Consider the following 23,079-nt stretch of genomic DNA (forward strand, 5'->3'; position numbering starts at 1 on the left):
TATTTTACATTTTTTAAAAATAAAATGTATGAAATTAAATGAATAATAAGTTAGTATTGTGAACATAGGTTGTAAGCAAAAAATGAAGCTGTAAAATGCATTGAAATTGTGAAGAAATTCTTTATAAAGGGACCACTTTTGAAATCACCATTTCAAAAAGTGTTTTTTTAACAGGGTTATTTTATATATTTGAAAGACAAAGATGCAGAGACTGGGGGATATATATATCTCGATCTCCTGACTTTATATATATATATATATATATATGTGTGTGTGTAAAAAAAATATATATATATATGAAATAGAGAGCTCTTCCAAATGCTAGTTCACTCCCCAGATGGCGACAATGGGCATGGCTAGGCCAGGCCAAAACTAGGAGCTTCTTCTGGGTCTTTGTGTGGGTACAGTGGTCCAAGTACTTGGGTCCTTTTTCAGTGCTTTCCCAAGTGCCTTAGCAGAGAGTTGGGTAGGAAACGGAACAGCTGCAACTCCAACTTATGTCTATATGGGAAGCTAGCACTGCAGGTGGTGGTTTAATCTGTTTTCCACAACAACTCTTGAGATTTTTTAAAAAATATTTTTATTTGAGAGAGATTAAAAAGGAAGGGAGAGAGAGAAAACAAGAGAATGAGTGAGCTGCTATCTGCTGGTTACAGCTCAAATGTTTGCAACATTCAGGGAGCTTTACCTGGGATCTGAGAACCCAACCAGGTCTTTTATGTGTTTGGCAAGAATTCAACTACTTGAGCTGTCTTAGCTACGTGACTGCCTTGTAGGGTCTGCACTCGTACCAGGCTGGGGTCAGGAGGTGGTGCCCAGCATTGAACTCAAGGATACAGGAAACAGAGATAGGTGCCCTAAAGAGTGCTATAACCACTAGGCTAAGCGCTCATCCCAAATCACCATTATGTTTTGTAACAAGCTTACTAGCAACCTTGCTAACAGCTTTGGTTTCTTGAAACAGATAATGGCTAGATCTTTCTTTTACTTTTTCATTAAGTCATCACAGTGGTGACATGCTGTGTTTGCAATTCATTTTTTCTTCTATTTTACATCGGTGTCAATAGATCAATGAGGTCCAAGATAGAAACATACAAGACTGGTGACTGATCATATCCAAAGCATGTGACTGCATGTGGCAGTCCAAAGCAATATGGCTTGTTCAAAGATGGAATCTGCTCTATGGCATGATGGAACGGAGAGTTGCATGTGGACTGATTTGCCTGGGTTTTGATCCTGAGTCCCCAGCATTTGAGTTGAGAAGAGGGCTCTACAGCCTGCACAGATGGGTGGTCACTCAGGTTGGAACCATTTGTGTGAGCTCAGTCCTTGGCTTGCCTGGTACAACTGGCCCTCCCACACTGCATGGGCTGCCTGTGACTGCTGCCTCTTGGAGGAAGTTACTTCCCACCAGGAAGCTGGGAGAAGACAGATTTGTGGCAGAGTTGGCAAGCTGTTCCCAATCGATCTGGAGAAGTGGTGATAACTGTGTTCTTTCTCCCTCCCATGCAAGTGCCAAGATCCCTAGGTGGTCACATGGGGAACACAGGGGCCCTTAGGAGTCAGAAGCTCCAGGCTTGAGCTCTTGCTGAGTCAGCATGTCTCAACACTCAAGGTCAAACCACAGCCTTCCCTGGCAGCCATTGTTGACAATGCCTTAGCTCCCTGATGAACAATCAGTGATTGCAAGAAGCTGTCCCCCCAGTGTGCTGAGAACAGGAGCCCAAGAACGGATCTAATATGACCCTGGTTCCATGTTCTCTTACCACCTCTTGGTATTTCTGCTGGTTGTTTCAGAATTGATCTCCTGGCCGACCAGGTCACCAAAGTAACGCTGGGACGATTACACTTCAGTGAAACGACAGCAAATAACATGAGGAAGAAGGGGAAACCAAATCCTGACCAGAGGTACTTGTGTCCCTGTGCACACCAGAGGTGGCTGGGTGTTTTGTCTTCTGACCTTGCTGGCCCTGCCTGCCAGCAACCGGGCCACCCTGAACTGCCATGCTCCTTTCTCTTCCTCTCCAAACTTCTTCCCATCTCTCATTTGCCCACACTCTTCCTCTCCTGTCCACACTCCCCATGATGGCCGTGGTCCTGGCCAACCTTGATTCCCTCACAATTCTCCAAGTCCCTGCATGTGTATGCCTCATAGCCAAGGCAGGTTGGATTGAGTGCTTTTCTCAATCCGGCATGCTGGATGCCAGAGCAGTACTCTGAGTCTTAGAGCTTCACTGTCACTTTTTCGTTAAAAAAGAAAATGTATGTGCCTTCATGATTTGGACCTGTGAGTCTCAAAGTGTGTTACCAGAACTAGCAGAGAAGACAATGTCTGGAGCCTTGATAGAGATCTAAGCAAGTTCTCAACCCTCCCTACAGACCCACCTCTGGCTGTGGGGCTCAGTGTTTTGCATTTGAAGCAGCCTTCCAGATAATTCTGCTGTATGCTAGCATTGGAGAACCACTGGTTTTAGAACATAGATCTTGCCTTCTGCTACCTGGGTGACTTTGGGTACCTATCCTCCCTGAGATTCGTTTTTTCATATTGTGGAATGGGGCAAGAATGATCTCCTGTCTCAATAGGAATATTTTGGTGTCTAAAAGAAAGATCATAGGTAAATTGCAAGACCTGGTATATGACACATTTTGAATTCTCTGTGGTAGCTGGTTACAGTAATGGCTGAATTAATGTAAATATCAGACCAAATTCCTATTCCCTAGAGACTAGAGAGTCCAGCGAAAATACTAATGCAGGCAGATAGGGTTTTTTCTATTTTGTTTAATTAAGCTAAAGTTTCTTTGATAAGGAGTTGGCTTTCAAGAACTGATCTAATCTTAAACTTGTCATTGAATCATAATGAAGATGCAATTGAAATAACTGCTCATGAACTGCCCTTGGAGCAATTGGGGGTGGGAGGTGTTGTTCAGGTCTTGGGCTCAAATCAAGAATGATGATGGTTCAGGCTACACAGCCAAGAACAGGCTGGGGTGGGAAGGATCCTGTGTGGCGGGCAGACCCTGCTGGGTCATCCTCCATGAAGACCTGGGTATCTCTGGACAAAGGGTCTCCCACACGCTCCCTGTTGTTTGTGAGCAGTGTTGTACTACTGAAAGGCCAGGGATGTGGCTGAGTGAGATGCAGTGAGCCCAAGCCCCTCATTGGAAAGGGAAGGCTGCCTTCCTGCTGCCAGGAGCCTACAAAATAGCTCACAAGTGTCTCCAATGCGCAAAGGGTAGACCCAGAGCAATAGCAAGTGATCAACTGCTTGCTAATTTCACTGTGGGGGCAAAAGGCAGTCTTGAAATAAGTAATATGGGTAAATGAACTGTTGATTAATTAGGGTGTATTTGCACAAACTTTATCTGTGTTCTCTGATGTGTTGTTTCTGAATTAGATACTTCATGTTGGTGGTTGGACTATACGCTGCTAACCAAGACCAGTTCTATCTGTTGTCTGCCCATGTCTCTGAAAGGATCATTGTAAGGGTAAGCTCATTTTTCTGGTTTCTTTTAATGATTTTCTTGCCTGGGGGTCGAATTTGAATTTCCAATGGGATGCCTGAAATGTGCTATTATAGGATGATCATAATGGCAGAACCTATTCTATCTTTACACCGTGGTTCCCAACCAGGGGTGATTTGTTCCCCAAGGGTCATATGACAAGGTCTGGAAAGTGTTCTTGGTTATTAATACTGCCATCTAGCAGGTAGAGAATATGGTTGTTGCCCAACACTATCTTAGAGTACTCAGGACAACCCCCACAATGAAGAACAATTCCTCTCAAAATGTCAGTGATCCTGAGGTTGAGAAACCCAGGACTTCAGTCTGTATCCTAGGCTGTGGGTTAAGTAAGTTAGATATGGCTCCATTTTACATCATCTTCCTTGGTGTTCTGTTCTTTACATCCAGAGAACTCTGGGCTCTAGAAGCCAGCTTGTTGGTGACCATGCAGTTTGTAGATGATGGAGCCTGGAAGGTGACCTAGTTCCCTCTGGCAGAGAAAGCTCTTGGGGCAGAGAAAGCAATAGGAAAGCAATCCAGGCTGCAAAGTGATGAGTGACCCCAGGGCATCCAGGCCACTGCTCAGCCAATGGAAACAGCTCCACATTTGGCTGAATGAGTGATTGGCCACAGCTGTGGACTAGAGGCTTGGCAGCTGTGAGAGCAGAAGGCCCTTGGCAGCTGAGCCGTGGCTGTGTGAGGTCTGCCTGGCCACTGCTGTGGATGCCAAGGGCATGAGGTAACAGGTGAGTGCAGGCCTGGCCACCCTGGGAGGGGAGGTGTCATTGGTCCTGGGTGTTTGAAGTGGCACAGAGAGGGTGGGGATGCATGCATTCATACTCACGTGGAGCTGAGCTTCTCTTGGCCTGAAACAAAGTACCCGCTGTGATGCTGTTGGCCAAGTCAGGGTACCAAGCTCTGTATTCATGGCAGTCCCCACCATGAGTCCACACTCATGTGTTTAAATGTTGCAGGGTAAGGGCTGGGATTATCTGCAGCAAAGGGGGCTTCCCTGGAGCCACAGCGGGCTCAGGGAATGAGTCAGGAGTGGATGGCACTGGTGCCAGACATCCTCAGCAGGGACCGCACTGTCTTGCATATTCTGGCCAAGTGCACTGCACTAACGCCTCTACTTCAAAATCAAGTCAGGGATCCCTAGCTGCTCACTGTTTCTGACCTCTCTCAGAAAGGAATAAAGACCGACAAAGCCATTCTGTTCAGAGTGCACACGGATCGGCTGTGCTGACCATGCCATCCTTAGCTGGGTGACTCCTGCCTGTGCCAGGCAGTCTGCTGGTCTCCTGCGTACTTGGAATCGTTTACCTGCTGACAGGGTCTCTGCGTTTGCCACAGGCAGCTCCTGCTAAGCTGTACTATGGCTGCTTTGTGAATCCACACAAAACAGCTTGAGAGGGAACCAGCTGATGGGCCCTGCCAAGTACCCAAAGCACAGTGACATTCAGCTCCTTAAGGTGCCTTTCAAAAAGATGAACGTTTCTGTAATTCATTTTCAATATGAATAGTAAAAGTAATAAATTTCTCTTGACATAGATCATGTGTCATATTAATCACAAATTTTTATTTTGTAAAGTTTTTGTTTTAGATGTATTTATTTTCACTGGAAAGTCAGGTTTACAGGGAGGAAGAGAGAGAGAAAGATCTTCCATCCAATGCTTCACTCGCCAAATAGCTGCAATGGCCAGAGTTGAGCTGATATGAAGCCAAGAGCTAGGAGCCTCCCCCAGTTCTCCCACATTGGTACAAGGGTCCCAAGGCTTTGGGCTGTCCTTGACTGCTTTCCCAGTCCACAAGCAGAGAGCTGGATGGAAAGTGGAGTAGCTGGGATACGAACCGGCACCCATGTGGGATTCTGGTGGATGCAAGGAGAGGACTTTAGCCACTAAGCTATCGTGCCAAGCCCTCACATTTTTATTTCTAAGAAATGATTCTGTTCCAGGTGGGAGTTTTCTCCTAGTCCAGATGTTTTTGGAGAGTTAGAAGACCCTACATTCTGCAAGTGTGCTTGAGTCATAGAAGTTTATTCTAAAACATTATTAACACCAGCCCTTACCCTTCCCCTCACTGGAAACATCTCACTGTCCTAAGCACCTACAAGGGACACCCTTTATATCACTCCCCACCTGCACCTGGATGCAGGTCCCATTGCCAGGATGGTATTAGCTGAGGAAAGCAGATTTATCAGTTATAGGATAGACTGATTGCTGTGTCCAACAGTGGTGTGTTCAGGATGCATTTGAGACTTAACTTTCATGCACCCATGATTAAAATTAATCCCATAACAGCACTCTGAGATGGATAAATAAGACAAAATTATCTTTTAAAATTTTTTAAAAAGTTATTGGAAAGGCAAATCTACAGAGAGAAAGATTTTTCATCTGCTTATTTACTCCCCAACTGGCTGCAGGAGCCCAGGAGCCAGGAATGCTTCCAAGTCTCCCATGCAGTTGCAGGGTCCCAAGGCTCTGGGCCATCCTCCACTGCTTTCCCAGGCCACAAGCAGGAAGCTGATTGGGAAGTGGAGCAGCCAGGACATGAACCAGCTTGAAGGGGCAAGATTAAACAATTGAGCCATTCTGCCGGACCCAAGAAAATTATGTTTACTCTTCAGGAAGGTTAGGTGATTGCCCAAGGTCACAAAACCAATTAGTATCACTATGTAACCCATGCAATATAGCTTCCACTGATTTTTGTTGGTGAAATGTGTCTCTAGACAACAAATAGATGGGTTTTGCTTTTTAGTCCAGTCTACTAATCTATGACGCTTGATTGAGCTTAAGCCATTTACATTCAGGGTTAATATACATGGGTGGTACTTTGGTCATGTCATTTTAGGAATGGGTTGTTCATTGATTTAGTCTTCTGTTGTCATTTTACTGGGATGTTGTTTCCATTTGCCTTTGGTTTTGGTAGGTGCTATTCCTCTTCTGTGTGAAGAGAACATCTTGAAGTATCATTTGTAGTGCAGGTTTGGAAGAGGCAAATTCTTTTAACTTTTCTGTACTGTGGAAGAATTTTATTTCATTTTCAAAGACAAAAGAAAGCTTTGCAGGCTATGTTATCCTAGGCCGACAATTTTTTTCATTTAGACTCTGGAATATGTCACTCCATTCTCTTCTCGGCTGTAGAGTTTCTTGTGAGAGATCTCCTGTGAGTTTAATTGGCAATCCTTTATATGTCAATTGATTTTTTTCACGTGCATATGTCAGGATCTTTACCTTATGTTCAATTGAAGAGAGCTTGATGATCATGTGTCTTGGTGAAGATCGGTTTTGAGCAAGCCTGTTGGGAGTTCTGTGCCCCTCCTGGATGTTGTTTCCCAATTCTTTCTCTAAATTAGGGAAATTTTCCTTTATTATTTCATTAAATATATTTGTAAAACCACTTTCTCTTTCTGCACTTTCTGGGACTCCATAACTCTTATATTAGGCCTCTTAATAGTGTCTTTTAATTCTTTTCTTTGAAGATTTATTTATTTTTATTGGAAAGTCAGATATACAGAGAGGAGGAGAGACAGAGAGGAAGGTCTTCTGTCTGATGATTCACTCCACAAGTGACTGCAACAGCCGGTGCGTGCCGATCCAGAGCCAGGAGCCAGGAACCTCCTCCAGGTCTCCCACGTGGGTGCAGGATCCCAAGGCTATGGACCATCTTCGACTACCTTCCCAGACCACAGTCAGGCAGCTGGATGGGAAGTGGAGCTGCCGGAATTAGAACCGGCACCCATATGGGATCCTGGTGCGTTCCGGGCGAGGACTTTAGCCACTAGGCCATGCCACCAGGCCCGTGTCTTTCAATTCTTGAATACTTTTTTTGGCCTGATCCAGCTCTGCTTCCAGCTTTTTGTTTGCTTCCCCCTGATGACAGGAAGTATCTTCCAATTCTGAGATTCTTTCTTCTGCTTGCTTCATTCTAGTTTGGAGACTCTCCACTATACTTTTAATTTGCTCTACTGTGTTCTTAATTTCTGATATATCAGCCTTGATTTGCTTTATTGCTGCTATTGCTTATGTAAAATATTCCTTAAATTCTTTGAACTCTTGTATGTGCTTCTCATTGTTGATCAGAAGCTTTAAAATGAGTTTTCTGAATTCTGTGTCCCCCATTTTCTCGATGTCTTCCTCACTAAACTCTGAGGTTGGCATAGGGTTTTGCTCCTTTGCAGGGGAATTTTCAGTAATACTCATTGTGCCTTTGTCTCTTCTTTTGCTTTTGGTCATTGTACTTCTAGTTAGCAGATTCTTCTCCTAGGGGCAGGTTTCTAGGCTGTGTCACCCACAGGTCTACAGTTTGATTTTACTTATTGCAGTTGGCACACAACTTTTTGCTTGCAGCCACTTGTGCCACAACCTGCAGCAAGTTCCAGGTCTGGGTTCTTATGTTAGATTTCCACAAAGAACTCCATAGCCCCAACTCCTGGCTCACCAATCTCCTCCTCCTATGATACCATGCTGAGGCTGCACCATTGTCTGTACAACCTTTCTCCCACTTCCAGTTGGAACAGGTCCCAGGATTAGGGAGACACCAGGTATCCTATATAGCTAGATTGCTGTTGGTGCTGATCTTGCCAGAACCTGTTGGCCATTAGGTCTCAAGGCCACACAGACCTATTTTGAGTCATACAATGCCATAATCAGTATTATTTTCCTGCAGGCACAGTGCAATCCAGTGAACTTAGTGAGTTCTCATGAGCTCAGCACATGTGCAATTCACTGTTTTCCCCTGGAGTCCTAAAACGTTTGCCACAGTGTACAAAATGGCACCTGACATGCCCCTACTAGAGTTCTTGATCTGCTGGCTGTCAGGTCTGAGGACTACCAAGACCTGTCTTGGGTGGAACCTGTAGAATGCCTGTTGATGCAGTTTACTGAGTCAGAAATGAGTTCACGCCCAACTCAGTGTATGCTCAGTCCTTTCCCTTGCCCTTGCCTTCTTAAACAAAATGGTTTCCAATTTGGCTCTAGGGGGCAGAGTGGGCTGTGAAATCCACCCTGTTCTTGCACTGCCTGTCTGGGATCTGCTGCTCTGTCTCTGCTCCTGGTCAAATCAAACGGACCAGCAGGATGGAAAGTTCTTTGTCTGGGTTTACCTCCCAATCTCCCAGTGAAAGTCCCTTCCCACCTGGTTGTTGGTGGAGTTCTGGCTGCTGGTGGAGATCAGATCGTCATTAGCTTAATGCTGCTGGAGTATCAGTCCCTGCAACACCGCACCATTGTGTCCCTTGCTTTCCTGTGTCTGTCAGTCTCCAGGTACCCCTCTGCTGATGTTCTGTCCTCTCCTGTTTCCTGGAATGTGTCCTCTGCTTCATCCTGATTAAATGTTTCTCTGTCTGTTTAAACATGTCCTTACCCTATTCCGCCATCTTGATTCCAAACTTTTCAAAGTATGTTATACTAGAATGTTCAGGTCTTCCCTAAATAGATGAAGCTGAGAGACACATAATAGTAGTATTTTAGAAACATTAACAAATTAATTTTAGTTTAGTCCCATCAACCACTATTGGGACATAGGTGAGTATAACATTTCAGAAAAATGTGTCCCATTGTAGTTTGCTTTGACACGTGAAGATTGTGGATTCTAGAGCAAGGAAGTAAGTTCATGGATCTTGTGTTTCCTGTTCCTGATGAAGTCTCCTCCCTGGGGTTATGGATTTAGGGCTTTGTAAGTCAGTGCCTCTTTCCAATACGATTTGGACATATTTCAGGCATATGATTTTTCTCATCTTATGCAAGCCAAGTGTAAGCGATTGTTCCAAACAATTAAATGTACTCATACCCACAGCTCCAGTATCAAGTTACCAATGTGATAATAATTATCCCAAAGCTCATTAAGAGAAAAAAAATTCCTTTGTATCCTATGTTGTTTCCTTGAAGTGGCTCATTATGTTCAGCAATGAGCAAAATACATCGACATTTTATAGGGCATATCTTTGGATTTAGTTGATGGCTCAGTATAAAAGGATTTGCGTCCAAGCCAATTTGCCATTCACAACCAAGGGAGCTCTAGGGACCTCGCAGAAAAGCTCTTTGGGTGAATTTACAGAAAAGAATGTTGAAAGTTGTTACTTTCTTTTACTGCCTTTGTCTGTCAAGTGTTGATGGTACAGTCTTCCACACAGCTCAGGCTCAAACTTGTGGGAATGGTAGAGGCAGTTGAAGGCAACTAAAGGTTCTGCAATTTTGTGTTCGTGTTATTTTATTAATAATTGGAAATGTTTATATAAGAGGCTTAGAGAGAGAGAGGTAGAGAAAGCAACAGAGAGAAAAAAGAGCTCCTATCCACAGGTTCATTTCTTAAATGCTTACAATGGCCAAGTGCTCAACTGGAGCTGAATCTGGGAGCTGGCAAGTCAAGCTGGGTGTCCCTTGTGGTGGCAAGGACCCAGTCACTTTAATCATCGCTTGCTGCTTGCCAGGGTTGCATCAGCAGGCAGCTGAATCAGGAGTTCCAGGTGGAGTGAGAACAGACACTCCAGTCAACCGCAAGATCAGGTGCCTGCCCTGAGTGATGTGTTAGTGGATAACATAAACATAAGGCAAAACGTTCACACAGTATTAGGAGAGAATGTTGAGAGCAGTGAAACTCCTTCCATCTCTGTCTCCGTTCTTGCAAAAAGCTTCCATAATCATCCTCAGATATCATCTGGAAACATTCAACTCATGTAAACTTGTAAAGTCTCATAGGCCACCAGAGAGGCAAAAAAGTGAACTCATTGCATGAATAGTGACTTTTTGCATGACGAGAACCCTAAATGTCTAGATTTATGGCCACATGTCTCACATACACAAAACATCACATGTAAAAAAAATGCTATAATTTTGAAAATAAAGTAATGTCCTTGTGAGAATTTGGTGAGATGTAGAGATTCCTGCTTAAACAGCTTTAGAAATTTATTCAGCAGCCCTAGGGAAGCTCTAGGCTGTACAGTGGAAAATTTTTTTGCAAGAAAGAGTGAAATCTCCAGAACTTTGTCTAGTTCAATAGTTTCATTTGAATTTTCTTTGACAAATGCTGAGGTCACCTCTAGGTAACACCAGGAAATAGGTAAAATCAGAAATATTGCTTCATAATCAGGAGAAGTGTAATTTCAGCCCCAGATTTTTGCAGGTTTTCTTTAGGGGATTTATTTACCCTTTAAGTGTTTCGGTGCCAATAAAATGAAGATAATAATGTATATGTCATTGCATTTCATTTTGAGTTAATAGCAAATCAATGTAGTTATTATTGTTTTGCCTCAGTTCTATCTGTACATATAGGGTAGTTGAGGTGTACTAAATATATTTGTTTTACCTTTGCCAATGGCATATGAAGTCATAAATATGAGTGTTTTGAAACTACAAAAGCATTGCTTTTATTTGTCTGTACTTTAATAAGCTTGAATGTTTTTTTAAGGATTTATGTATTTTGCTTGACAGTTGGTGTTACAGTGAGATCCTGCATCTGCTGGTTCACTCCCCAAATGGCTGCAGCAGCCACGGCTGAGCTGGTTCAAAAATGGGAGCCAGGAGCCTCCTCCGGGTCTCCCTCAGGGGTGCAGGGTCCCAAGTATTTGGGCCATCATCTGATGCTTTCCTTTGTGCAATAGCAGGGAGCTGGATTGGAAGTAGAGCAGCCAAGACTAGAATCTGTGCTCACGTGGGAGGTTATCATTGCAGAAAATGGTCCAACCTACTCTACCACAGTGCTAGACCCTGATTTTTCTTTATCACCTACCTTTCATTCCCAGAGAGTTGTGCTGGAGATTGGATTTTTCCAATCCCCAGCATACAGAGTCACCATTGCTGGAGAGGTGGGTGGTTAGAGAAGTCTGGTTCTGCTGGGACCCTGAAATTACCTGTGAGTGCCAGGCTACCCCATCTAATGTAGAATTCCCACGTGAAAATCTTCGACAGTGTTTTGTTTACTTTTGCTCAGAACACCAGCACAATCATCTCTTCCTGCTACTGTAACTTTAATGGTGATATATTTATGTGTTCTTCCAGGCCTCTAACCCTGGGCAATTTGAAAATGACAGTGATGCATTATGGCAGCGAGGACAAGTTCCAGAGTCTGTCATCTGTCACGGTCGAGTAGGAATAAACACAGATGCGCCGGATGAGGCGCTGGTTGTCTGTGGCAACATGAAAGTAATGGGGACTATCATGCATCCCTCTGACAGCCGTGCAAAGCAGAATATCCAGGAGGTAAGCACAGGGGCAGGCCTCAAACCTCTTCTCTGACCCCTCAGCCAGGTGTGTTGGCACCCCTGGCTTCTGACACACCTTTCTGAAGGCATCCTTACATGCTGCCCATCGCAGGAGCTGCACCTGCTATTTCACATGATGACTGTTTGAGCCGGCGGGCACCACTGTTGAAACTGTGAAGCAGTACCTACCCAGGAGAACAAATGCACTTGACAAGGGTGGTGGACAATGACAGGATGCCATTGTCCTTTCCATTTCTGTGCTCATCTTCTGAGCACTGTCTCAGGTTAGTTAGTTTCTGCTCATATTTCTGCTGAAGCTCACCAGGTTCTTCCTCCCAGAATGCCTGGCCTCGGCCATGGGTGCTACTGTCTTCCCAGTGTACCATCTGTGGGATGCCACAGTGGAAATCAGAATCCTTACCCAGACACAAGGCCACTGCTCTTTGACTTGGAGCTCTCGTCAGCGACTGCGCCCAGGAAAAACATTTAACTCATAGAATTTCCTGATAGAAAAATGCTTGCTAGTCTGACGCCCTGAGGCTTTTTTATATTTTAACCAATTGAGACAAGAAGTCATCATGGAGAGTTATAATCATTATGCCGATCAAAGAGATGAAGATCTAGATTCTGGTCACTTAACCGGTCCTGGTTTCAGTCCATGCACCATTTCATTCCATTTCCCACACTCTGCTCCCACTCCTTATCCCACTTCCAACTTGCTACTAGGAAAACATTTCTTTTTTAAAAAAAGATTTTTTTCCTCATGATTTATTTTGATGATTAGTTTAAATTGGAGAGGGGTGATATTATATTTAGCTATTTTTATTTGAAAGATATGTAGAGAGAGACAGAGAGATTTACCACCTGATGGTTTATTTCCCCAGATGCCTGAAAGTAGCAAAGTCTGGATTAGGCCATAGTCAGGAGCCTGGAACTCAATCGGGGTCTTCCACATTGGTGCCAGGGACCCAAGAACTTGAGCCATCCCTTGCTGTCTCCTAGGACACAGGAAACTATAGTTAGAACTCTAACCAAGTAAACATCTGAGACACTAGGCCAAATGCCTCACCCACTCAACTCCCAAAAGAATTTTTCAGTCTGCACAGTCTATGTATTTTTAAACCTTATTTCCCTGCTTTCCTTTATTCTTTTTTTTTTAAGCTATCAGGAGACTTAATCTGTTAATCATTGCTCTTCCTTCTAAATTCCTTTCTCAGTGCAAATCAGCACTGGTTTCTCTAAACCAGCCAAGGAATGTTCTCCTTTGCATGGAGGATTCTAAAGAATGGTTGTAATTGTAGACTTTTATACTGATTAAGAATTTGCAGCTCATGTTAGAAGAGTTATGACCTACTAACTGGATGGGAACTCAGGACTGGAAAGTTCTCACATATATTTCCAGATATTGTGGTTTTGAATTTGTAACATGGGATGAACTGTCTGCATTTCAAATCCTTCATTAAAAACTCATCCTTGAGGGCCCTGCATGGTAGCCTAGTGGCTAAATTCCTTGCCTTGCATGTGCTGGGATCCCATATGGGATGCTGGTTCATATCCCTATTGTTCTGCTTCTCATCCAGCTCCTAGGACAGCCCAAAACCTTGGGACCCTACTTCCCATTTAACTCCCACATGGGAGACCTGGAAAAGGCTCCTGGAGCCTGGCTTTGGCAGATCTTTCTGTCATTCTTTTCTTCCCTCTGTAAAATCTGACTTTCCAATAAAAATAAATAGATCTTAAAAAAAAAACTTATCCTTGAAACTGGCAATGAAAATTTCCCGAGTCTTATTGAAATGAGAATGGAATATAACACGTAGGAAATGCTCCTGCTACTCTCAGGCCTAACAAGCAATTTCATCTACCAGAGTGTTCAAACATTGCCCCTTAGTCTGAGGGAAGTTCATTGTCATGGAGTGGCAGATCCCTTCCTGAAAGTCTTATCTATTTAAATGAAAGGTTACACCAATCCAGGCTCTAAATGTAAAGTTTCTGCATTCCATTCTTGGACTAGAGGGTTAGGTCTGGCTTCACCAGCCAAGGGATTTTAGACCAGGGAGTTCTATGCCTTTGTTTATGATCTGCGTACAGGTGTTGTCCATATTCATTCTATCCTTGTTAAGAGATTTTTCTATGCTCATAGATGTAAGACATTTTCTAGTTGTAGAGTAGATAGCTATTTTATTTGCATGCACAAAATGCAAGTTATATGATTCATTCATTGTATTATTTTAATGTATTTGTTCTACCTTTGCTCTTTCCACATTTATGAAACGTATGTCCCTGAAAATCCCATCTTTCTTGTCTGCTTTCTATTTGAGACAAGAGAGATGATGAACTTCATCTGTCTCCCTGGCTCAGTTTTTCAACTTTCAAAAAGAGTCATTCTTCCAACTTCTCTGGGAAGCTTACTGTCTTAATCCATTTGTACTGGTATAATAGAATACCATGGAGGGGGTAATTTATAAAGAACACAAACTTGTTTCTCACAGTTCTATGGCCCAGGAAGTCCAAGATCAAAGTGCTGGCAGGTTTAGTGTTTGGTGAAGGCCCTTGCTCTCGCTTCCAAAGTGATTCTTCAAACATTGTATCCTCATGTAGTGGAGAGGATGGAAGAGGAAAATTAAGTTTTCACATGAATTTTGAATAGGACACCATCATTCAAATGGTAATCCTGACCCTTGGTCACTTTGCATGCATAGGACTGGAGATAGTTCCTCATTTGATAGGGAAGTCTACTTGCTGGAGTTGGTTTCCTGACAAGCTCATATTGCCAAATGCAGTATCCAAGCATGTTGCCCAATTCTCTAATCTGGGAAAGTGACTGTGGATGGCTGCTTTGCCCTATGTGTCTTTTCACTCAAGACAAGGTAAACAGGAGCACTGCCTAGAGCCCTGGTGGAGTAACCCTCTGATGCTCACACAGATGCACATTGATTCAGAAAAGTTGATGCAAGTACATTTGGAACCCATGTCACTGGAACAGTTGTGAGATGAAATCATTCCATATGAGGAGCAACTTGGCTCGCCAGTGGTCTTATTTTTTACCAATGTGGCTACAGACTGGAGAAGGAAATACAGTTCTCACAATGGAGACTGGGCAGAAAGTGGCTGAAGGAACTCACTGAAAACCTAAGAGACCTGAAGGGTACTGATGTCAATGAAAAAAAGAAAGTGAAGTTATTGAGGATTGAGTGCATCCATGAGGTTCCCTGCTGAAGACTGAAAACAGGCTGCAAGTGAGTGAAAAGCAAAATTCAGAGCAAGAAATCAGTGAAGAAGAAATGTTGAAGATTGCTTTGTCCTTTTCCCACCACATCAGCCAGAATGCTGGTTGAAGGCGAAAAGGTTTTTAGCCCAGGAAAGTGAAAACATGCTCAAAGTCTCACTCAGAGTCACAAGTGGAAGTTCCTCAGCCAGGAAGGAGCAGGTGTCACCCAAGTTGTTCATGGCCCTGGGCTAACGCAGGATGTGGACTACAGCCAGGTGACCGATAACAACTGGCCTTTTCTGAATAGACCAGCATTTGTTTCCTGTGCGATGAGGTTGTTGATTTCATGATGTGGAAACCTCTGATGTGAAGAGGCAGGACAATCATGTTCATTCACCTGTACAGTCAAAATTTTCCAAAACTGTTGTGAAAACCCACATTTAGCTTGTGGTTTCTTACTCCACACACACTAATGATCAAAGAAGGCATTTCATGCTGGCTGTGTGGAGTTCCTGGTGAGGATTCAAAGAAAGCTTAGCGCTGGCCTCAAGGATTTTCCCTGGGCCAAGTGTGTGCATAGGGAACATGCCAGACATGGCATTTATATTTGGCTTTGGGATGTTTCCAAGCCAGCCCTGGAAATCAGAAGAGCATTTCCTTTGAGGGACATTGTTATGCAAGACAGTTAGGTCTCCAAGTTAATAACCCTTAACATTTTCTTATGGAAAAAAAAATCTCTCTGAAAAAGGATGGTAATTGTACAACAGGACCTAATCGCTATGTCTAATATTTGCTAAATACATGAATAACTTTAAGTTTGGAGTTAGAAAAAGGCATCTACAGGGAAAATACAATCAAGGGCCCAACTTGGAAACCAGAGACCATTTTTCTTTTCTGCATCCCAGACAGCCTGAGTGAAGATGTATTCTCTGCCTTCAGCAAGAAAGGAACTGACTGAGCCTCCACTTTGTTCCCTAGGGGAAGCTCATGCAGAATGCACAGGAACCAGGGGGAAGGTGGGGAGCAAGTGCAGCGCTGCCATGATGCAGTGCATAAAGACCTGGGTAGGGCCTGGGATTAGGAAGGAAGGTAGGCTGGCTTCTCATTGACTTCCTTCCTTCCATTCGGTTACTCTCAAAAATTGTCCTGCCATGACAGTAAATTCATTCTTTTTTCTCCATCAAAGATTTTGTCAGACTTTGCTGGGCCCTGTGCAGGTTCTGAAATGAATACAACACAAACTTTACATGCAGGAATGGGGCTTTTATCGCAATTTAAGCTTCAAATAAAACATGCAAAGACATTGAGTATGACAACTACCAGCTCTGGCATGCAGTAATTGTTCAATAAATACTTGTTTAATGAACAAAGGAGCTCACAGTGATGGATACATGCACAGACAATATGATATTTATACTTGTTATTTCTTACATGAGCAGTAAGACTTTCCATATCCTGACATTATCCTTAACCTTAATAGTCCAGTAATGCCAAACTCAGCCTTGGTTGTCCAGACATCCTTCAAGGATCTTTCTGCCAAGGTGTTCTCTCTGCCTAGCATTCTTTCTGTCTTCTCTCTGCCCTTCCCCTAACTTCCTTAACAATGTATTTGAAAAATAATCAGTTGAGCAACTACCACATGCAAGGAATTGGACTAGAAACTTGTCAGAAGATGATGGACAGGAGCCACAGCTCAAGTCTGTCCTCCGGGGTGTATATTCTGAAAGGCAAGGCAGAATAAAACGGACACAGTTGTCTAGTGACAGTTGTGACTGGTGCTGTGAGGATGCGAAGCAGAGGATCTCTTCATAGTCTTGAAGCTCAAGGAACACTGCTTGGAGAAAGGGATGTTGACACTGAGAGGTCGAAGTAGAGCTGTGGAAGCGGGGAAAATGGTCCAAGCCAATGTCCTGAAGAAGAGGAACTGAAACCAGTCCTGATTGGCTGGGAAGCTTTCTTTTATGCTATTTCCTCCCCTAGAATATTATATGTACCTTCTTGGAACTGGCATAATTCTCCATCCCAAACTACATCATTACCCTGCACCACACCTCATACTATAACCTAATCATATGTGAGGCTTCTGCTTGTCTAGGCCATTCCTAATTCCTAATTGTATGTGATGTACTTGTTGAAGGTGATTGGTAAATGTTAGTCAAATGAAACAAATGAATGGATGAATTGAACTAAAAGTTTGATGATAGCTCAACACTATACTCTGGATAGGTAACTAAAGTAAAAACCAGTGTGTTTAACCAATTGAGCACATAGCCACCCTTTTTCAAAACCAGCCAAACTAATGAGGCACTGAGAATCCTAAATGACCATCCAGGAGCGTTTCCTGCTACCTCATACCATGAATCAAGGGAAAAGCTGAGGACCTGGACAGGGTTTCTCTGAAAACAACAAGCATTTTTTATTCTTTTGACTCATAGATTAAAGTCTATGTGGTTTCTTTTTAATTATAAAGACACTCTTGATTTTGTAATCCAGTTATGTAATCCAGTTATGGGGAGCCTACATAGGTGCTAACTTGCTACTTGTCAAATAAGGTCATTAAACAAAAAATGTTTATTCTGTTAATATCATCAATTGCTTGGCAAAGTCCAGCTCGAAGTGGAATCTTTTGGATAGAACTCACTGATTCACTCTATTGTCTTCTTACTGTTGCTGAGAGCCAGTGTCATTTCTTGAGGACCCTCGAATGACTGCTGGGAGTGTCTTCTGTGGGAAAAACAGTGATCTCAGTGCAGGATTCCTGGGAGAATATTCTGGAACAGGAGGAGAGCTGCCTTCTGAAGAGCTTAAAATCCCCTGCGAGCAATATCCTCCAATAAAATGTCTAAATACTATGAACAATACAGTCTACCCATTCCTCCAGGTTGGAAGGTGAATGAAACCCTACATGTTCTATAGCAAACTCATGTTTTGCCCTGGGCTCATTTGAAAATGATGCCTTGTAACCCTAAACAGTGGTTGTTTTGCTCCAAAGTAAGATCCTGTTTTCTCAGAATGAGGGTTCTCCTTCTGCAGGAGAGAACGTAGGCAATACCAGTGAATGGTGGAGTTTGGCCCTATAATTTAGACAGGAAAACTCTAGGCCCATTTGTGAATTAGGGGATGAAAGCCACTGATGGGAACTTTGAAACTTTGAGGGAAAAAAAAGAATATTTGTTGAAATAGTTTGAACAGCAGAAAAAATATAATATAATATAATATAATATAATATAATCTCATCTCATCTCATCTCATCTCATCTCATCTCATCTCATCTCATCTCATCTCATCTCATCTCATCTCTCTTGGTCACCGTGGGTATTGATTTGAATAGTAAATATCTAGGTGGGTTAAGTCTGCTCTTCTTTAATTAAATTAGGTTGACACAAATGAACAGCTGAGAAGAATAGCCCAGATGAGGATTGTTGAATACGAATACAAGCCTGAATTTGCATCTGCAATGGGAATAAACGCTGCACATCAAACAGGTATGCACACAAATTCCCTCTTAATTCTACGTAGTGGACAATTAAAACTGTAATCCTCTCTTTATTTGGAGAGTGTGTGCTGTAGCATTTGATAGCATTTGGTCTCTCATGCTTTGGGAAATCTCATAATCATTAAAACAGAGAAGGTTAAAGAATTTCTGGGTTCTTTTGGCTTAGCACCTGGATGCCTGCACCCCAACGTCTTGGTGGAGTAGTTTGGGCACATTGTATCTGTTTACTGGAGTCTTCTTGCTAATGGAGTGGGGGTTTAGGGGCAGATGGCAGCTTAACCTTCATGAGATTTGGGCAGTTGCAGGATGGAGAGAGAAGGTGGCAGGGTTGATAAGAATAGGGAAAAGCAAAGTGAGGTTTGCATTCCAATCCCAAAATCCTAGAGAAAAATCAAACATTTAGGGGCCAGCAACAACCATAGTAAAAGAAAAGTAATTAAGCTTGTGCCCTACTCCTTCCCTCTATGCACAGGGATTTTTAAGATAATTACTAATCATTTCCAGCATTTAGCCCAGAGTCTCAGGAAGAAAATAAGAAAATAGAAAAAGTAAAGAAAATTACATCCCCACTTTAAATCCTATAGTCGTTCTTCTTATTTTTAAAATAAAGATCTATTTTATTTTGCTTTAAAGAGTTGGAAAGAGAGGAAGAGACAAAGAGAGAGATCTGTCATCTGCTAGTTCACTCCCCAAATCGCCTCATCAGCCACAGCTGGGCCCATCAGAAGCTGGGAGCCAGGAGCTTCTTCCCGGTCTCCCATGTGAGTGCAGGCACCCAAGGATTTTAGCCATCTCCTGCTATTTTCCCAGGCTATTAGCATGGAGCTGGATCAGAAGTAGAGCAACCAGGACTAGAACTAGTGTCCTTTTGGGATGCCGATGTCACAAGCGAAAGGATTAGCCTGATACACAGCTGCACCAGGTCCAAGTGGTCCGTCTTTCCTTCCTTCCTTCCTTCCTTCCTTCCTTCCCTCCTTCCTTCCTCCCTCCTTCCTTACTTTCTTCCTTTCTTTCTTTCTCTCTCTCTCTCTCTTCCTCCCTCCCTCCCTCCCTCCCTCCCTCCCTTCCTTCCTTTCTAATCTGTATTTGAAAGGTAGTTACACAGAAAGAGAGAGAGGAAGACACACACACACACACACACACACACATACACTGTACCATCTGCTGGTTTAATCCCTAAGTGGCTGTAACAGCCAAGGCTGAGCCAGGCTGCAACCAGGAGCTTCATCTGGGTCTCCCACATGGGTGGCAGGGACCCAAGTGCTTGAGTCATCTTCCACTGCTTTTCCTAGTTCATTAACAGGGAGTTGGATTGGAAGTGGAACAGCTAGGACGCCGGCACCCATACACCTCTGTGGGATGCCGGCATCACAGATGGAGATTAAACCTGCATTGCCATAGTGTCAGCCCCTATCCTATCATAGTTCTTAATGAAAAAAAAATTTTATTTGCCTCAAAAGCATCCTAGATGAAAACAAAAGCTTTTTTTTAGGGTAAGTGTGCACTTATACACATGGCTGCCTTGTTCCATTCTGACGTGCGCCTGCGAAGGTGTGTCCCTCATTAAACCTGCCTGAGTGTTTTGTGATAGGCATGATTGCCCAGGAGGTGCAGGAGATCTTGCCCAGAGCCGTCAGAGACGTTGGCGATGTAACCTGTGAAAATGGCGAGACGCTGGAGAACTTCCTCATGGTAGACAAGGTAATTCATTGATGACCGGATGTCTACTATAATTGCCACCAACCCGGGGTTAAAGCCCAGTGTGTGTGATAGCACAGTGTACTGAAACATCCCAGCAGGATGTGGGACACTGAGTTGTGGAGTGAATTAGTGCAAAATATTCTGCATTGTTCATAGGTGTTAATAAGAAATCACATAAATCCACACTCTCATCAGGTATCAATGAGTTGATTGATTTAGTTATTCCACATTGTATTTAAAACATCAAGCATCAGTTTGTTTACCATAAATACATGCAGCTATAATTTGTCAAGGGGGAAGAATATACAATAGTACAATTTGGGTCCAGCAGATTTGTTGAAGACAAATTGGCACTGGACAAGTCCACTTAGCATGAATGTACATAAAACAAGAACCAAATGTCATGATAAATGCTGATCCAAAAAGTTCTGGCTATATTTCACTTTTAAAAATGGAACTAAAGCTTGAGAAAATGTATCTTCTTTTTATGTAATACAGCTAAAATTCTAATTTCCCAGTGTGCCTTTTGATAAAATCATTAAAGTTTGAATGAAGTGTTGAAGCTGTATTTGAGCATCAACGTTGATAAAATTATATGTGTCACTTTCTCCGTAGGATAATAAAGTGGGTCATTTTTTACAAATATTCATGGACCTCATCATTTTTCACCTGAGGGAGTGTCTTACTTCTTTGATATTCAAATCACTGTCTTTTGAAGGAGCATTAATATGCCTGTAGACTAACTCCCCTTTGCTTGGCAACAGGCTGAGCCTGCCAGTTCCTTGCTTGTCAATGCTGTAAGTGTTATTTGAGTAGTTTGTTGATACTATGCCTACCAACTCTGATATACTGCGTGTTTTCAAAGCTTGCAAGCCCACTAGGCTATTGTTTTACTTTATATTACATTGTTACATTTGCTGCTGGGAGGAAAGACTGAAACAGGATTTTGGTAGTTGTGGGGAGGCATATGGGGTAATTGGTCAGTTCATGAAGGCAGCACTCATCAAACATCAAAGTACAGCACAGGAATCTTATTAAAATACAGATTATGATTCTGCAAGAAAGTGCTGGGATTCTACAGAAAAGCTACAGGTTTTTTTTTTTTTTTTTAAGATTCGTTTTAAAGAGTAAAAAAAATGTGACAAAGACAGGCAGAAACAGAAAGAGAGAGAGAGAGAATTGCTATCTGTTGGCTCATTCTCCATTTGGCCTCAGTGGTTCACAGTCCACATGGGGCTGAGCCAGTATCCTGGAACTCTATCCAGTTCTGTCACATGGGTGGCAAGAGCCCAGACACTTGGGTCACTTTCCTCTGCTTTTCCAGAAAGCTGCCTCGCAGTAGTGGAGTTGCTGAGTCTTCAGTTGGCATCTCAAGTAGTGATTTAACCCATAGTGCCACCCAATGTGACTTAACCCAATGCCCGCCCTGATTCTGTACTTCTAACCAGCCTCCTGGTGTTGCCAGTCTTGCCAACACCAGTAGTTGTCAGCCACCTTTGGAGTGTAACTTTCAGGTTAGGCCCCTCCACTCCAGGTCATGACTGAATGAACCCTAAGATGATAGGATTGTCTTGCCAAGTTCAGCCTAGAGCTGTAAGAGTTGAGTGGTGAGAGTGGTTTTATTGCCTTCTGTTCTCAGAAAGAAGAGACTATTCAGTATGTCTTTCCAGAGCCCTAACTAGCACTTTCATTTAAGAGGTGTGTCATTAGGAATGTATGGATTCCCAAATATAATGTAATAGTAGGGTATACAAAACATGCAGTTTATTATCGTAGCCATTTGTAAGTGTACATCTCAGTGATACGAAATACATTCATAGTGTTGTGTGACCATCACTACCATCTCTCTACAACACTTCATTTTATAAAGCTGAAATTCTGCACCCAGTAAACAGGAGCTCCCTAATCCTCCCTCCCCTTCACCACTGGGCAACCACCATTCTGCTCTTTGTCTCAGTGATCTTGATGGCTTTGTCTTCTGGAAGTGGGGTCATACAATGTTGTCTTTTTCTGACTGCCTTTTTTCATATTGTGTAATGTCCTCAAGGTTCATCTGTGTTGTGCCTATGTCAGAGTTATTTTTCCCTTTAAGGCTAAATAAGGTGTGTTGTATGTGTGAGAATTCTCCAGGTTTTACTTATCCACTTGTTTGTTGATGGATGCATGGGTTGTTTTCATGTCTCAGCTGTTGTAGATAATGTTATTGTGGATGTGGGTACAAATATTCAATTCCTTAGGGAGATACATACCTGGGAGGGGAATTCTGTATTCTAAATTATTCTGTTTTAATTTTGGGGAATTTCCATACTGTCTTCTTCAGTAGCTGTATCATTGTACAGTCCTACTAACAGTGCCTAAGGGTTCTAATTTCTCCCTATCCTCATAAACATACTTACGTGTGATTTCTTTAGCATAGACACCCTAATGGGCATATGGTGGAGTATCATTGCAATTTTGATTTGTATTTTTTAAAAATGATTGGTGATAGTGACCATCTTTCACGGGCCATTTGCACATTTTCTTTGGAGAAATGTCTATTCGAGTCCTTTGCCCACTTTTGGGTTGAGTTGTCTGTTTTCATGTTGTTGAGCTTTACGGATTCTCTATGTCTTCTGAACACGAATCCATTATCAGATATAAGGAATGAAAATATTTTCTCCCATTCTATGGATTGTCTTTTCACTTCCTTCACAGTGTCTTTTTATGTATAACAGTGTTTAGTTTAAGTTTTAAGGTACCATCAGCTTGTTCTTACTTGCCTTTCTCTAATATTAAGTTGCGCATTTATTTCTTGTTAGCTATTGGGATTTCTTCTTCTGCAGTTGTTTGGCTTAGTGTTTTTCTCTGATTTCTGTTTTTTCCAGGGTAGGAATATAATTTTTCACCGGACTGTATTGCTTTACTGTTTTGCAGTGCTCAAAAATAAAACCAAATCTATAGCAGTAACTTAAGATGGTGGCACTTCTGTTC

At 42.7% G+C, this 23,079-nt stretch overlaps 1 protein-coding gene across 1 annotated transcript in view; it reads left to right on the forward strand.

The window, feature by feature from the left end:
- The window catches only part of MYRFL (myelin regulatory factor like), a 112,176-nt gene that overhangs the window by 58,483 nt on the left and 30,614 nt on the right, over positions 1-23,079 (forward strand). Inside the window, exons 9-13 of the mRNA XM_058673764.1 lie at positions 1,798-1,908; positions 3,396-3,486; positions 11,502-11,702; positions 18,289-18,397; positions 20,000-20,109. Of these exons, the coding sequence (XP_058529747.1) occupies positions 1,798-1,908; positions 3,396-3,486; positions 11,502-11,702; positions 18,289-18,397; positions 20,000-20,109 (622 nt within the window). The remainder of the gene's footprint in view (positions 1-1,797; positions 1,909-3,395; positions 3,487-11,501; positions 11,703-18,288; positions 18,398-19,999; positions 20,110-23,079) is intronic.

The sequence above is a fragment of the Ochotona princeps genome, chromosome 15, assembly GCF_030435755.1.
Source record: "Ochotona princeps isolate mOchPri1 chromosome 15, mOchPri1.hap1, whole genome shotgun sequence".
NCBI classification, from domain to species: domain Eukaryota; kingdom Metazoa; phylum Chordata; class Mammalia; order Lagomorpha; family Ochotonidae; genus Ochotona; species Ochotona princeps.